Source organism: Electrophorus electricus, chromosome 23 (assembly GCF_041902795.1).
Source record: "Electrophorus electricus isolate QZ-2024a chromosome 23, ASM4190279v1, whole genome shotgun sequence".
NCBI classification, from domain to species: domain Eukaryota; kingdom Metazoa; phylum Chordata; class Actinopteri; order Gymnotiformes; family Gymnotidae; genus Electrophorus; species Electrophorus electricus.
Genome location: NC_137519.1, coordinates 11,199,502 through 11,215,000, shown reverse-complemented (window position 1 = coordinate 11,215,000; position 15,499 = coordinate 11,199,502). Strand labels below are relative to the sequence as shown.

Here is a 15,499-nt window from a genome sequence, read left to right as displayed (position 1 = left end):
AGTGAAAGTGTGTGTGTGTGTGTGTGTGTGTGTGTGTGTGTATGTGTGTGTGTTTGTGTGAGTGAGTGAGTGTAAGTGTGTGTGTGTGTGTGTGTGTGTGTGTGAGTGAGTGAGTGTAAGTGTGTGTGTGTGTGTGTGTGTGTGTGAGTGAGTGAGTGTAAGTGTGTGTGTGTGTGTGTGTTTGTGTGAGTGAGTGAGTGTAAGTGTGTGTGTGTGTGTGTGTGTGTGAGTGAGTGAGTGAGTGTAAGTGTGTGTGTGTGTGTGTGTGTGTGTGTGTGTGTGTGAGTGAGTGAGTGTAAGTGTGTGTGTGTGTGTGTGTGTGTGTGTGTGTGTGTGTGTGTGTGAGACAGTGTTTCAGCTGAGGGGCAGAGCGCTTCAGATAGTTTGCTGTTTATTGATTTCTCTCCATCTTGCCTGAAGTCACTGCTGCTATACTGTTTTGCCTTCTTATACTGTTTTCTTCCTCCCCCCTCGTCTTAATTCTCTTCCCCATCCCCCCTCTCAGCAGGACAGTGGTAGGATGCTAAACAAAGCAGCCATGGTTCCATTTTCATACGCACAGTTATCAGAATAGCAGGGGAACACCATCTGTGTTATTCAAATCTCAGACTCCTTCAGTATGCAACTCCGAGTGGTTTTACGAGCAAAGCCCTAACCCCTTCGGTCCTGTCTAATAGATGAGCAGATCTTTCCTAGTGCTGTGAAAAGAACGAAGGCTGTTTCATTCTGCATGGGCTAACTACCGCTGAAAATAAAAAAAAAACAACTTCCTTCCTGTTGGCAATCAAAGAATCTAAACGGATGAAATGCAGAGCTAATTTATTCATACCCCGATGGGCTGTCAGACCCTGGAATCATTCATAAACATTATTCATAAAAAAATATGCCCAGCCATTTCAAAGCCCTCAGCAAACACATCCTTCTCATTCAGGGCCATTTTGAGCAGTGTCCAAGACAGGAAGCATGAGCTCTCTCTTTACAACGGGACATGCAAAGTGAATGAAAGGCCTCAGTCGGGCTGCCGCTGGCCCCTCACGGTGCCAGTGTTTGGGGCTTTGTGAGGCGTGAAGAGCCCCCAACCGTCTTCCCCTCCAGGTCCATCATGGAAGGCCGTGATGCTCTCTCAGCGGGACATGGCCAATGGCTAACTGGAGATCCTGTTGATGGTTTTGTCAGCCTTAGATCCAGCTGTAGCTCAGAAGCGCTTTCCCAAAACTAGCCATGGTCAGCAGAGAGGCAGAGACAGGCAGCAGAAAGGCAGAAAGGCAGAGAGGAGGCGTAGAGGCAGCAGAGATTCAGAGTGGAAGCGGAGAGGCAGCAGAGAGGCAGTGAGGACACAGAGAGGAAGCAGAGAGGCAGTGAGGAATAGGAGAGGCAGCAGAGATGCAGTGAGGAAGTGGAGGGGCAGCATTAGGCAGTGGGGAAGAGGAGAGGCAGCAGAGAGGCAGTGAGGAAGCAGAGAGGCAGTGAAGAAGAGGAGAGGCAGCAGAGAGGCAGTGAGGAAGAGGAGAGGCAGCAGAGATGTAGGAGGGAGGCAGAGAGGCAGCAGACAGGCACGCTGCCTGCCCTCTGACCTAGAGTAGGGGGCTGAACGGACTGTCATCTTCAGGGAAACGTCACCGCAGGGAGGCAGTTTGGTGACTGTTTAAACTGCGCTGGAGGCTAAATAGACCTTTTTTTCAGGCTATGAGTCTCAAGACCATTCTCTGCCCAGAGCGATTTGAAGAGGAGCACAAAGGATTCCTTTGCGCTGTGTATGACCAAATCTTTTGACTTTGACATTTTTTTCTTACCACAACAGAATGTTGCCATTCAGAGCTTCAAACACATGCTCCAATTCCCATATAACACCCCAAGGACTACAGACAAAATGATTCGATTGGTGTATGTTCCTCTCTTTCTCTCTCAGTCTCTCTCTCAAGGTTGGTGTGGCAGGCTGTTGGAACAAAGCATACCGACAGGTTTCAATGAACTGAGGCGTGTTTGCAGGTTAAATGCATTGCGGCAAGATGTTTGCTTGTTGTCCTCCCACCCCAGGAAGATGTGTGTGAGGTATCAAATATGTCTGAATAGCACAAACAATGTTGCAAGGGAAAAATGAAGCCTTGGGGGCACTTCACACCGATTCTTTGTTGGGGCTCAGTAATAAGGACAGTTATTAAACTGCATTCTCTTTTAACCAGACATTTTCCTTCTCTTTGGTAAACTACTAATGCTTTGCTTTAACTCTCTCTCTCTCTTTCTCTGTGTGTGTGTGTGTGTGTGTGTGTGTGCGTGTGCGTGCAAGTAATGGCTGTGCAGCCATTAGTTCTGAAAGCTCGTATGTAGGAGATAAGTGTTCTGAAACCCCTGTCTGAGATCATTATGTTACAAAGGACTATTCACTCACGCTCCCAGCACAGCATGCTGTAGTGAGGACTAGGGGCCAATGGCACACTATTCTTATGGACTTCCATTACAATGGGTACAAAAGGTGGAATAATAACACAGGAGGCTATGATAGCCCATGCATAGCTAAACGTAGACCTGACTGTAGCAGCATGTGTCTGTGAAAGACATGCAGTGGATATGCTAAATTCCGGACAATAGCCATGGAAGTTGGCATGGCAAGGCCACCGTCAAAAGGCACTCCTACAGCGAGCACAATCATGGAAAAGGCATTAAAATCAGAGACATCAGCAGGAAATGTCATAATGCCACATGGAGTCAAAATATTTTTGAACATCTATTTTTGTGGAAAAGTCAATTATTACAGCAGTCAGGAATATAGCAGCTGACAGACAGTTCAGGTACAGTCAGAGACAAGTAGATTCCAGGAGACCGTTTCTTATCAGACAAAGAGAGAGCAAGCGAGAGAGAGAGAGAGAGAGAGAGAGAGAGAGAGAGAGAGAGAGAGAGAGAGAGAGAGAGAGAGAGACAGAGAGAGAGAGAGACAGAGAGACAGAGAGGCAGAGAAAGGAATCGACACATTTGGACTCATTCCTTCTGCACATGCAAAGCTTTCAACAATTTAAAAGTCATTTTCACAACCACAGTTCCAAATCTGCTATCATAGCTGTGTGAAAAATCAGTATTAAATTCAATGTCCCATGGAACATCCTACCCACTACAACCATTTTACCTTCTATAACATTTAAGGGGTAGCAAAGTCACAACTCACATGTGAAAATCTGGGCAATTCCTCTATCATTTTTGGAGACGAAAAGGGAAAAAGTGAATCAATCGACCAATTGAAGTCAGCCGTCCTTAAAATATCTTTTGAAGGCTTAGAGGATAAGAAAGATTGAAACAGAAGCGGCTGAAGGCAGCGGAAGCTTCGTGGCAGACTGTCAAGGACGGGCACCCTGTACCCCTGAAGAAGTCAGTCAGGCATAGCAAAGATCCCCCCTACAAAGACCTAAATGAACACTCCCTTCAAAAGCTCTTTTCTTTATCTTACATGTGGCTGTCTTGCTTGGATAAGTCGCTGCCAGTCAACCACACCCAAAAATCAACATGTTCTAGTTTAAAACTCTCCCTTTTCCCTGCAGTAAAGCACTCTTTAATGGGCTGATACCAGTCATTTTGGCTGCATTTGGAAAATAATGGAATGGCTGGGTAAGTCACACCGATGATATATGAACACCTGCTGCCCATGTGGCGTAGTCACCTTGCATCTTATGAAGTATGTTTCACCATATTTCTGTTAGTATGAAACATAACTCGGGTCAGCAATGCATTGTGGTCTCATCTAGCAAAAAAGAACAAGAAACAGACAACAAAGACACTTTTTTTTTTCTGTGGAAGAGACTGCTTAAGCTAATTGTACCATTTCTGAAGTGTCTTATCCTCCCTAAGTGCCTCTAACATCTTAACTGTATTGATTGAGAGAGGCTGCCCCTCTGAGAGCTGTTAATGTGTGTGCAAGTGAGTGTGTGTATACACACTTTTGTTGTTTTGGTAGCCTGTCCTACTTTGAAACATTAGTGGGTATGCATGTGTGTGTGTGTGTGTGTGTGTGTGTGTGTGTATGTGTGTGCGTGCTTATGTATGTGATGAGCTGGGTAACAGAGTAATGGGGATTATATTGTGTGTGTGTGTGTGTGTGTGTGTGTGTGTGTGTATTTGTGGAAGGGTAAGGAGGAGAGAATTGAGGGTTGGGGCACATGGAGAGATGAACTGGGAGTCCAAAGGGGGGATGGGTGTCATGGCAACAGAGAGCATCAGGCTGTGAATCAGCTCCTAACGTACCTGATATTAGACTACAGAGGAGCATTCCTAGATAAAGGCTATTCCACCCACAATCAAATCATTGACCTGTGATTATACAAACTCTTTAGGTGTCCAGGATAAGTCTGTGTTTTCTGTTTGTTTGTTTTATTTATTTTATCAAGGCTAATCATAATTTCATACATGTTTAAAGAATAACTGCTTGCTAAAAACTTGTATCCAGTACTGGAATATGTTATTGTTATTGTACAATATTGCACTCTTTTGAGTGAACAGGCTTAGGCACAGGGAATACAGTCTGTTGTGATCAGGTCTTGTTGTGCTGGGCCTGTTTCTATTGGTTATTAAAGTCTCCAGTTTAACGCAGTTTGTGGCGCCCCGGTGGCAATGGAGGGTAGAGCCAAACAAAAGATGAGCTGCACATGCAATCAGTGCCATCTGGATGGCAGCTCAAGAGGAAAAGCTCCACAGTGGCACTTTGCCTACGGACACACACTTGCACACACTCCCACGCAGGCGCACACACACACTCCCACACAGCACTTTAAAAGAATGGGCTGTTATAGGACAGCACTTTCCATCTCTGCTAGTGTCCTTCTGAAGGCATGAGGTTCAACGTTTAGGGGGTTTAGTCTACACGTAGTACGCACAGACAGGCTGGGTGATATCAGGACTCACTGTGTTCTCCATTAGTGTGACAGCTCATATCCTCTGCAGATGCACTTTGCAGAATTGCTTCCACACCAGCCTGCATATTTTTTGAATTGGGCATAACAAGCAGAGTTGCATAGGTCTTGAAACCATTTCATTTCTGATTTAGTGGTTTATAGATCTGTAATTATGCAATGAATAAGTTATGGATGGAATTTAAAGCATTTAAAGAAACACTTGAACTCCTAAAATACATACGACTTCACCACAATGGAATACTCAATGAGGCAATATGTTCTTGACTTTCTGTTGCAAATCTCAGATTGATGCTCAATGCGTCATATGGTGCGTCACCCCAACATGTCGTCTCTGTGGTAGCAGACATGACTACAGTGCCCTCTCCTGCACAAGGGCTAAAGCCTGGCTTTTGCGAGCACCATGCAAAGGGGACAGGATGTCTGCACCGGCCGCTTCCTGCTCCCGGCGATCACGGATTGTGCTGTTCGTTCACACGGGGTCATGGAGGGGGCTTCCAGGTTGTCACAGCTCAGATGTGCGCCATCTGCCCTGGGTCACCTAGCCAGAGGCCACATCTGTTGTCCAACTACAAATTTCTCATGATGCAACATCGGTGCTTACACATACCTGGAATTAAATGAGGATGTCAATGAATAGGAGCAAAATTCAGATAGCACCTTCATTTGATGAGCAGCATATTCTCATTTCCTCTCTTACCGGGACGCACGTGAACTAATCACAGCTCCAGCCTGCCCGGGCCATTTGCAGACAGATGGTTATGAAGGCAATGACCAGACATTGAGCTCCTGCCATCCCATAATACCGTTACCGGAGGCACTAATGGGTGCTGTGCCCTTCCGTGCTGACAGCGCCTTCCTCAATGTCACATTAGCCTGTTGTCTAATCTCTGCTGACTTTCTCCCCGAGCCAGCAGGGTCCTATTTCTGCCCAGCCTAGCACTCGTAGCCCAGGGCTGAGAATAGCTCCTGTTCCAGGCTCCTCTAGCTTCAGGCAGCACTGCAGTGGGATGCTGAAGGAAGCCTTATGAAGGACATCTGCATTGCTCACTGCTCTGCTGAGAGCATTTGACCTTTGACAAAAACTGAGCAGATGTGGACTATGAACATGTACTTCAAAGGCACACAGGTTAGGGATTGCCTACAGGTTTTACGCCATATGCTTAGCACGGCAGGTGAGAACATCAGGCCAAAGGAAGTTTTCAGTTTAATACCTTTCTTCCAAGTTTAGGAGTGCACATCTTTCTTTTTAGGCAGAGTTTTACAGTTCCCAAGCAGGGTTCAGGAAACGCGAGATGAGATGCAGGATGGATGCACCCAAGACCAGCCTCACCTAACACCAACTCACCAGACCAAAACGCTTCATTTGATTGGTCCACAGTGGCTTTAAGACTCCATATGGTAGTGTTTTCTTGGTGCTGGGAAGAGGAGGAGCTAATTGATTTTCCTGGACTGTCGTGGTTTCGCTGACGCAGCTGTAGAGCTGATCAGACTGTTGAACGCTGCAGTATGACTGACTTGTAAACAGTGAGGACCGGCTCCCGGCTCCGGCAGAGGTGAAGGCAGAGGCTCATACAGCACCATATGTGATGACTGCTGCTCGTTTTAATCACATGGATTCCCAGCGGAGCCTCCTGGGTCATTGACCTGCTTCGAGAGGTCCCAGGCGAATGTGCATTAATTACCTCAGGGAAATACAAACTGAAAGATAAAGTTTGAATCGTATCCCTTTATCTAAAAATGAGGGTTCCTTTATGATTTTCACTAGGTCACAGTATTTGCATTTTAAAGTGCAAACAGTGATTGCACTCTGTTTGCACTTTAAAGAGTTGGTGCTTTACAGTTGTTTACAGATTTATAGATGCATTTATCATTCAAGGTAAAAAAAAAATTACGCTTTTTTTTTACAGAATGTGTATATGTGGGTTTGTGTGTCCTAGTTTCATCAGATTCCACATGACCCTGCTCTCTTTCCTATCAGTCTCTTGGGTGAGGAATTTTTAATTATGTCAATCCTGCTGGAGCAGTGACACCAGCACGGGCATATCAGGCCTCTTACACCCATCTTGCAGAGAGTGCCCAGGTTTTGTCTTCTGTAATCCCCACTGGTAACTGACGGCCTTCTTTGCAGTTCTAGAAACACTTCTCAGGGACCACAGATGAATATTTGCACTGTAATCCTGGCTGGGATTAGATGGTCTGGGGTACTGCAGCACTTCCTCAGAGCTTGCACTGCACTTCCACAGCACCTGGCACTCGGCAGGCACGAAGCCTTAGCGAGGGTCAGCGCTGCACTCAGCACGCTGCCCCTCTGCTGACGCTCTCCTTACACTTCTCTCTCCTTACACTGACCATTCAGCACCTGCTCAACTCAGCACAGGCACAAGCCCACAAGCTGCTGTCAGACATAGTCTGGAAAGCAGAGCAAGAGAGAGAGAGAGAGAGAGAGAGAGAGAGAGAGAGAGAGAGAGAGAGAGAGAGAGAGAGACAGACAGACAGAGAGAGACAGACATACAGACAGACATGTAAGAGACATGAAAGGTGTTTGAGTAGAGATCCATCTGGACATTGATTCAGACCTTGGGTTTTACGGATGCACAAGACAACATTTTGCTGTCATTTTTTTCTTCTCTTTTTAAAACCAAGGAACCTGTTGAGGGCGGTTTTTAGCGTTTTTCCTTTGTGGCTCTAGTTACTTTCCCGTGTTTAATTTCTCTGTTCCTGGGCTGAAAAGGACACTGTGACTGCAGGACACTGTGACTGCAGGACACTGTGGCTGAAGCGGTGCCCTGGGGAGACTGAACGCTGGGCTCAGGGCAGGCATCTGCGCCTCCTGTTCTTACCAACCCTTCCAGTTAGCCCACTTCTGTATTTAGCCAATCAACAGACTAATCTCGCATAATAATATCACATATATAACATATAACACTATAATGTAGGTAAAGCCATTTACTCACAAAAATCACAACTGCTATCTGTCTCTCTCTCTCTCTCTTTCTTTCTTTCTTTCTTTCTTTCTTTCTCTTCCTCAGGAGACACACGTGCAATACTTGCTCTTTCCCCCTTTCTCACCAATACATTTGTTGGAAGAAAAGAAATGGCTGGTTGGCTTGGTGCTGAGGCCAGGCTCAGCCTGCTTCAAAAACAGCACAGAGAGCCAGGGAATGTCGAGGAGGAATGTGAATTCTCCTTGCTCTTAGCTGCTCTCTCTCTCCATTTCTCTCTCTCTCTCTCTCTCACACACACACACACACATCTCTGCATTGCATACCACACACCTTCCCCTTTACACTGGTATTCAACACAGCACAAACCATATAGACGACCCTCACACAACCTTTACGGACAAGCTGGCACAGCCTGACTTCTCCCAAAGCTTGAGTACTTCAAGCACCTTTACGTTTCGAGTTCCAAAGCTGGCTAACTCACGCTTTGTCTTCTATGGCTACAGCCTCTGTGATCGGGAGACGAGAGCTTTGGACTCCTTTCTGCTTTAGAAATGTGAATGAATGTGAACTATACATTTATTAGTTGCTGAGACTAATAAATGAGATTATGGGAATTGCATGAAAAATGCATTTATTTATATACTAACTAGTGCTATCACTGAGTAGTCATGTGGGATTTGTAATCGATAAGTAGATCATATGCAGCCCATAGACAGCGTGGACAGATAAAGGCAGTCTTTATGGCTCTCTCGCGTAGCCGTCAGTGTGGTGCATTTTAATGACCACTGATTTGGAGAGATCTTTTGTGGAATACAGCAGTCTTTGTGCCTCGGGGTTTGAATCTGACCAACATCCCTACTGGGTTTCCATAGGGACTATGGGGGGAATCCAGATAACCATTTTCAGCAGAGAACAACAGACCAGCTGAATGGAAGGATCTCGGCTGTAACCGAGGCAGCTGCCTCCTGGGCTGTGCATGACAGCTGAAGCCAAAACCAAACCCGAATCGCATGGATCTTTACGGCAGCCAGAAAGACGCGGACGGATCTCAGAGGCGGCATAACACAACCAGAACACAAAGCCATAGAAATGTACGTGTCGCAAACCATGCCTTCTGATTGGCTATTCTGCAGCGCTGGTGGCTGGACCCTCAGACATTTTTGTGTGACATGGTTCGGTGCGCTGACCTCGCATTACTCCAGCATGAGCTATGATGTACACGTACCTCATGCGACACGTCACATTCTCCTGCTTTCATTGGAAACCAAATCTAGCTCTGTTCATGCACGTGGCCAGTGATCGTGGTTCTGATAATGACCGCGATTCTTATGCTAATAACAATGTGATGAGCAAAGTGATCCTTGGTTTGATGCTGTGAGGGAGAGCAGATGTATGCTATGCAGAATATGGAATACGGAAAATGTGTGACTTAAAAGTCAAAGGCCACAGAAATATAACAGAGACCACCATATATATACACACACACACAATATATATATATTCTACACCATATTGTGCCATGCTGGCCAGAGTGCCGAAGGGCGTGGGGCAGGACACACAGACTCGACATAGATGAACATTTATTCATATACAACTCAGAGGATGGAAGTGGTACTTATGTGTAAACACAAACAATGAACATAAGCCCACTAAACACTAACTACATATAACACTTAACATGATATTAAACAAATATAGTTAAGACTTGATACATATAGTTACACACGACATGCTACATTCACGATGACCAACACACTGCACACATTGGCACGGGTTTAAATACACATAGACTAACACAGTGCAGGTATGTGCAGGTGTGGCTACGAATAAAGATCCTTCCACTTCACAGGCCAAACCATGTGACTCGTGGGAGGCGAGCGTACCGTGACACATATAATGTGTTTAATTGGATATTATGTATTCATTTTTTCCTCCTAAATACGTGGAAGTGGAAGCATCTTATGTCGAATAATATCCCTTTATGACAGAAACCTGTCCATAGAGACAAGCACTATACACCAACAAAAGTTAATATTGAATGGCTCGACTCTTACTCCTCCCACTCACGCAGTCTCTCTCTCTCTGTCTGTCTGTCTCTCTCTCTCTCTCGCTCTCTCTCGCACACACACACACACACACACACACACACACACACACATTAGCTGTGCTGTGTAAATGCTTCCTTCTCTGGTGGTGTGCTCCACTTTTGACCATTTATACACGCACAACTACACACACACATTAAAACCACACACAGACTCACTGGTGCACACCCACCCAACCTAGAGCTCTAATCCTGTAAATAATCCTCATCCCTCACAGCCGATGACTCCCACGCAACCTCTGAGCTCATGTTGGGCACAATGGCAGCCGTCTGCTTCCAGGCGCAGTGCAGTGGCTGCTTACAGAGTCCTTGAGAGCAGGAGCTGTGTTGCACTGAAATGACTCTCTCACAGCATCCAGCAGCAAGCCAAACACAGCCAGTGACTTTACCCCCAGTGATTTTACCCCCAGTAACTTTACCCCCAATAACTTTACCCGCAGTGACTTTACCACAAGTGACTTTACCAGGCCAAGCTGATGCAGCTGGCTTATCAGTGACTACATTCTCCCTGTCCCACTCCACATCTTTAAGATAGACCCTGAGATCTCTCTAGTAACCCCCCCCCCCACCCCCAATTAGGGAGTGGACTAGCCCATGACCCCGGCACTCCCTGCTCCAGGGTCACAGCAAAATGACTCCACAGCTGCTGGTTATCTCTGTCTCAGTAAGTTCTTTCCCTAGCTCAAGGCCTGCAGACAGGAAACATCTCTCTCTCTCTCTCTCTCTCTCTCTCTCTCTCTCTCTCTCTCTCTCTGTGTGTGTCAGCCATACTCTCAATAGTATCTCCCATCTCAGTGAATGGGTGGAGGTTCTCTGCTGAAGAGGACGCAGGATGGGTGTGAAATCCTCTTGCGCTCTTCTTTTGCGCCCACCTGAGGGGGATATTTATAAACAACAGGCTCCCTGTTCTCTCCGCACACTCTGTCTCTCTAAAGCTTTTAACACGGGGTGTAAAATGACTGTAAAACTATTCTCTATCGCTCCCTTTCTCTCACACACAAACACACACGCATGCGCACATATATGCGCCTGTGCACACACTTAGCCAACTGGTCTGCTATGAGCTCACTGAAACTGCACGTCTTCCTGTTAGTGGGATCACAATCCCAGTCTCTGTATCAACTTTGATCTATTTTCAGGCTACATGTTGAAGGCCAAAGCCCATTCAGTCATTTATCTGCCACTGATTCGCTGTGTAAATGTAAGTGGTGAATGAGCAATGTTGGTGTAGGAAGCCAACTGCTCGGCTGCTTGGAAGACTTGGATTAAAGGCATTTTCCCCCAGTGCAAGCAGGTAGTCTGAATTCCATTCAGGTTATGACACTGTCTGTGTTGTGGTTTTGTAATACTGCTGCCCTTGATTATTTTGTAGGTTAAGAGTGAGAGAGAGAGAGAGAGAGAGAGAGAGAGAGAGAGAGAGAGAGAGAGAGAGAGAGAGAAACAGATCGAGAGAGAGAGAGAGCGAGAGAGAGAGAGAGAGAGCATGAAAGAGAGAGAGACAGATCGAGAGAGAGAGAGAGAGAGAGAGAGAGAGATGGAATGTGTGAGTAGTCACTGCATCTGCAACTAGGCTTGATTACCCTGAACACTGTGTTTTAGTTGATCAGTGCCAAATGAGTCTATAAAAATTCCATAAAAGCAAGATGATGCATGATGTGATATGATGACTAATAAAAGTGAGTCTGATTTCATAGCAAACCCTGTTATTTTCTCTTTAACACTGAAAGGATTTCTTTCCTTTTTTAAAAATAAACATGTTTACATCAAACTTATGCACCCATTGTCTGGAATGCTGGCACTGTGAGGACTCTTTGTCCACTCATTGCAGCCATTGTGTGTTGAAATATTTCGTCTCTGATGTTCACAAACATTTTAAAAAGCAATTAAAATGTATTTGAGAGGCTGTTCTCTGTGCCACTGACGATTCCTAGCATTCGTAGAAACTGCGTTCTGTCTGTGTCTCACTTCCTCTTTGTGGCTAGTCCATTATTTAATCCCCATGATCTACATCTGCATACACTCCTAGCAAACTGGCATGGCACAAGGTAGCCTTATCAGACAGCATCTTTCACCCATTTAAAAAGTGTTTCATCTAAATTACAGTTACATCACCAGCCAAATTAAATCTTAGTCATGTATAGTACGTTCCAGTCAAACCTGCCTGGTCACATAAGACCTTCTACACAGGGCACCTTTTACAGCACCCTACAGAGAGGCTCTCTCTCTCTCTCTCTCTCTCTCTCTCTCTCTCTCTCTATCTATCTATCTATCTCTTTCTTGCACTCTCTGTCATCTCTCCTTAATATCTTAACATCACTTAAAATAAAGAACAGCATGGAGCTCGCCTTACGGAATCTGTTTCTGCAGAAAATATTTCAGTTACACAACCTTCATCAACATTTAATACAATATACACAGCACACATCCTGCTTTACCTGGTGCTATACCTGTTTGTTTGTTTTTTAATGTTATAATAATTAGTTGTTGCTGACTTTTGCATCCGAGGCCTGTTTGTGCTACTGCTGAGGTTTCTTGTCAGTGACACGTGCTGTCAGTGTGGCTTAGCGCTAGAAGACCTGACCGTGTGGAGGTAGGAAACAGACCTCAGGTGTACATCTCTACAGTTCTCCAAATCCCTCAACCTCCATCGCTCACACTAACGCCCCCCCCCTCTCTCTTCTTCCTTTCTTCTCTTTCCCACAGGAATCTGAATCATCTGAAAAGCTGCAGGATTCACCTCTCAGATATAGGCAGACATATATGGCTGTTGTCCACTCTCAGGAACCTCTTATTTTTGGACTTTATTTGTCACAGAATTGCAGTAAAAGTCCTAATGAGCATTTTATCAGTAATAACCCTAATAATGCAAAGTCAATGTAATGTAATTGTAATTTTATAGTTAATTAACCCCTTGAACAGTCTGTGCAGTAAGCTAAGATGTTACAGGCGCTTCCTCTCGTCTCTCTGACCCACCCAGGTTCTTGACGCTGGTGTTGGGAAGATCGGGACAGCAGGGCAAAACAACACCTGGTAGGGAGCTGCTCCTTTTTCTCACAGCTGTGGATGAATGGTTTAAAGGTGGTCTGAGAGCGAGGGGGACTCACCCCACCCCTTACACACGCTTGTGTGTGTAACTGAGATGCCCTCATGCTGAGTCTTTGAATAAACTTTATTTTTCATTTTTCCTCACTTTTCACGTTATCTTCTATTCCCTGCTCTAGAGCGATTACTCACTCAATACTCCTCAGAATAAGTGTTGGGGTGTCCAAAACCCCATATTTTAGATTTCTCTGAAAACTATTCTATGGTCCCAGACCATTAACAGGTTTGGAGATTATTTTAATTCAGACAGGAAGATTTTCACGGCACAGGGTTCAAGCATGGCTTGAATAATTGTTCAACTGTACAGAGTTAAGGAGAAGGTGAGGATCAAGCAAGCAACACTGATTCACATAAGACCGAGAGACAGATATGTGCTGTTCCACAGATGACTGTCTGAGCCACCAACTGCTTTGCCTGCAGTGCTGTGAGTGAATATCCTGTCTCTGTCTGTCCTCACACACACACACACACACAAACACCCACACTCACGCACACACATTCAGGCCAGGAGGCTACAAGAATTTACAGTGCAGGGTTAGTTTGTGCATCACTATGGATTCCTTGACTCGACTTTACAGAGTGAACATATTTAGAGGCAGTGGTAAGCCTCGCACAGGGTATTTATCTGTGTGTCCATCACTTCATATGTACAGTAACAGTCTTTAGATATCACTTTGCAATGTCAGCCAGCCTACCTCCGTGTGTGTATTTGTTGACTGTCCTTTCAGCTGTGTCTGCATGCGCACACACAGACACTCAAGGTCATAGCATTCTCTAGCTCTTCACAGTCTCACTGTCCTCTGTCACCACTGCAGAGAAGTACAATGACACCCACACATTCATACAAACATGTATGCACACACATGCATGGACACACACGTACAGCGCTGTAGATAATATAATGTGCTCTGTGATCAATATCCTGCTGGCATATGGCCGCATAACTTGCAAGGCTTACAATAATGAAACACGTAAGTATGTAAATAAGCATGTGCACACACAAACACACACACACACACACACACACACACACGCACGCACACGTGCACACACGTGCACACACACACACACACACACACACACACACACACACACACTATATGGCTATATTTCCAGGATAAGAGACAGCTCCCCCTTAAAACATTCACAATCCACAATTTGAAATTATCTCCACTGCAAAAATACTATTACAAAACCCTTCACAAAAGGTATTCTTTCTCTATTTTGCATACTACACATGTTGTACCTGTGTTTGTAAGGGCATATGTGAATATTATGGTGTTCTAATTTGGCCATTTCAGTTTTACTTCACAGACTCCATAGAACAACAAAACATAAACGCACGCACGCACACACACAAAACCTCAACCTCAGACACTCTCATGCATGCTCCAAAAGAGATAAAAACAGTTCCAGGTGCTTGCATTCAGCAAATCTTTATCATCCTTACCACATATGCACCTCTAATGCACCCTGCATCCTCTAGGCATCTTCCCTCTATTTTGAGCACACACACTCTCACACACACATTCAAACACTAGAAATGAGAAAATTTAACTCAGATTTAAAGACCATTTTACATCCTGCCTGATTGCAGGACAGTGCTGGATTAAGCACTTCTGCCATAATCAGCTCAAGGTCCAGACACACAATCTGACTAGACATTGACACGTGAATGGTTGACTCAACCAAGCCTGGTGTAGACACAGTGCGTTACTGCAGAACTCTGACAGGCAAGGTAAGCTGCACACAGGCACAGTTAATCGCGTGCACACACACACACACACACACACACACACTCCACCTGCAAAGTTTCCTAGTCCTGCATGGCACATGGGCGTGGTGGGCTCCACCTGCAGGGAGATGTGGGGGTCTCCCTACAGCAGCAGTTCCTGCCATGCTGCCTCGAGCTCTGCACCACACACACACACACACACACACACACACACACACACACACACACACACACACACACACACACACACACACCCATGCGGAGGAGCCGGCACGGAGACGCGTCTGTGTCCAGCGGGGACGGCCCACTGCGGCGTAGCCTGGCCGGTGTGTGTTCGTAACCTCATCCCTGCCCCTCCGCGGTACACTTACCTTTGTGACAGTCATGCAGAAAGCGGACGAGAGGAGCCGGCTTCTGTCCCTGAAATGCGCAGAGAGAGAGAGAGAGAGAGAGAGAGAGAGAGAGACAGAAACAGAAAGCCTGTTTGTGTGTGTGCGTGTGTGTGTGTGCGAGCACGTCGATATGCAGCCTCCTCAGCGGCAGCGTGAGGGAGAGGAGGGGAGCGATCCGCGTGGGGGTGTCGGAGGAAGCGGGAGGGAGGGCTCAGCCAGGGTGTCGCTGTGAAAGCGTCAGCCTATCAGAGCTGCACCTTCAGCCAAGCACTGCAGTGGAGGACACCCAGCGTGCAGGACTGCTACTACGGGAAACCACTCCT

At 45.9% G+C, this 15,499-nt stretch overlaps 2 protein-coding genes across 7 annotated transcripts in view; one reads left to right on the top strand and one right to left on the bottom strand.

Annotated features, from left to right (window-relative positions):
* coro2ba (coronin, actin binding protein, 2Ba) overlaps nucleotides 1–15,380 on the bottom strand; it is a 33,779-nt gene extending 18,399 nt beyond the window's left edge. The window contains exons 1-2 of one of the 5 annotated variants that reach the window (XM_081705891.1): nucleotides 15,156–15,380; nucleotides 13,745–13,858 (exon numbers count right to left, since the gene is read on the bottom strand). In XM_081705891.1, the coding sequence (XP_081562017.1) occupies nucleotides 13,745–13,789 (45 nt within the window). In that variant the 5' untranslated portion in view covers nucleotides 13,790–13,858; nucleotides 15,156–15,380. Of the gene's footprint in view, nucleotides 1–3,160; nucleotides 3,393–13,744; nucleotides 13,859–15,155 lie in introns of those variants that run through there. The other 4 variants (XM_027001771.3, XM_027001772.3, XM_027001770.3 and 1 more) reach the window with 4 other exon arrangements.
* Nucleotides 8,834–15,499, top strand: part of glceb (glucuronic acid epimerase b) — a 64,674-nt gene continuing 58,008 nt past the window's right edge. Inside the window, exons 1-3 of one of the 2 annotated variants that reach the window (XM_081705889.1) lie at nucleotides 8,834–8,934; nucleotides 12,453–12,537; nucleotides 12,651–12,977. The gene's annotated coding sequence lies outside the window, so the exon portion shown is untranslated. Of the gene's footprint in view, nucleotides 8,935–11,438; nucleotides 12,978–15,499 lie in introns of those variants that run through there. The other variant, XM_081705888.1, reaches the window with a different exon arrangement.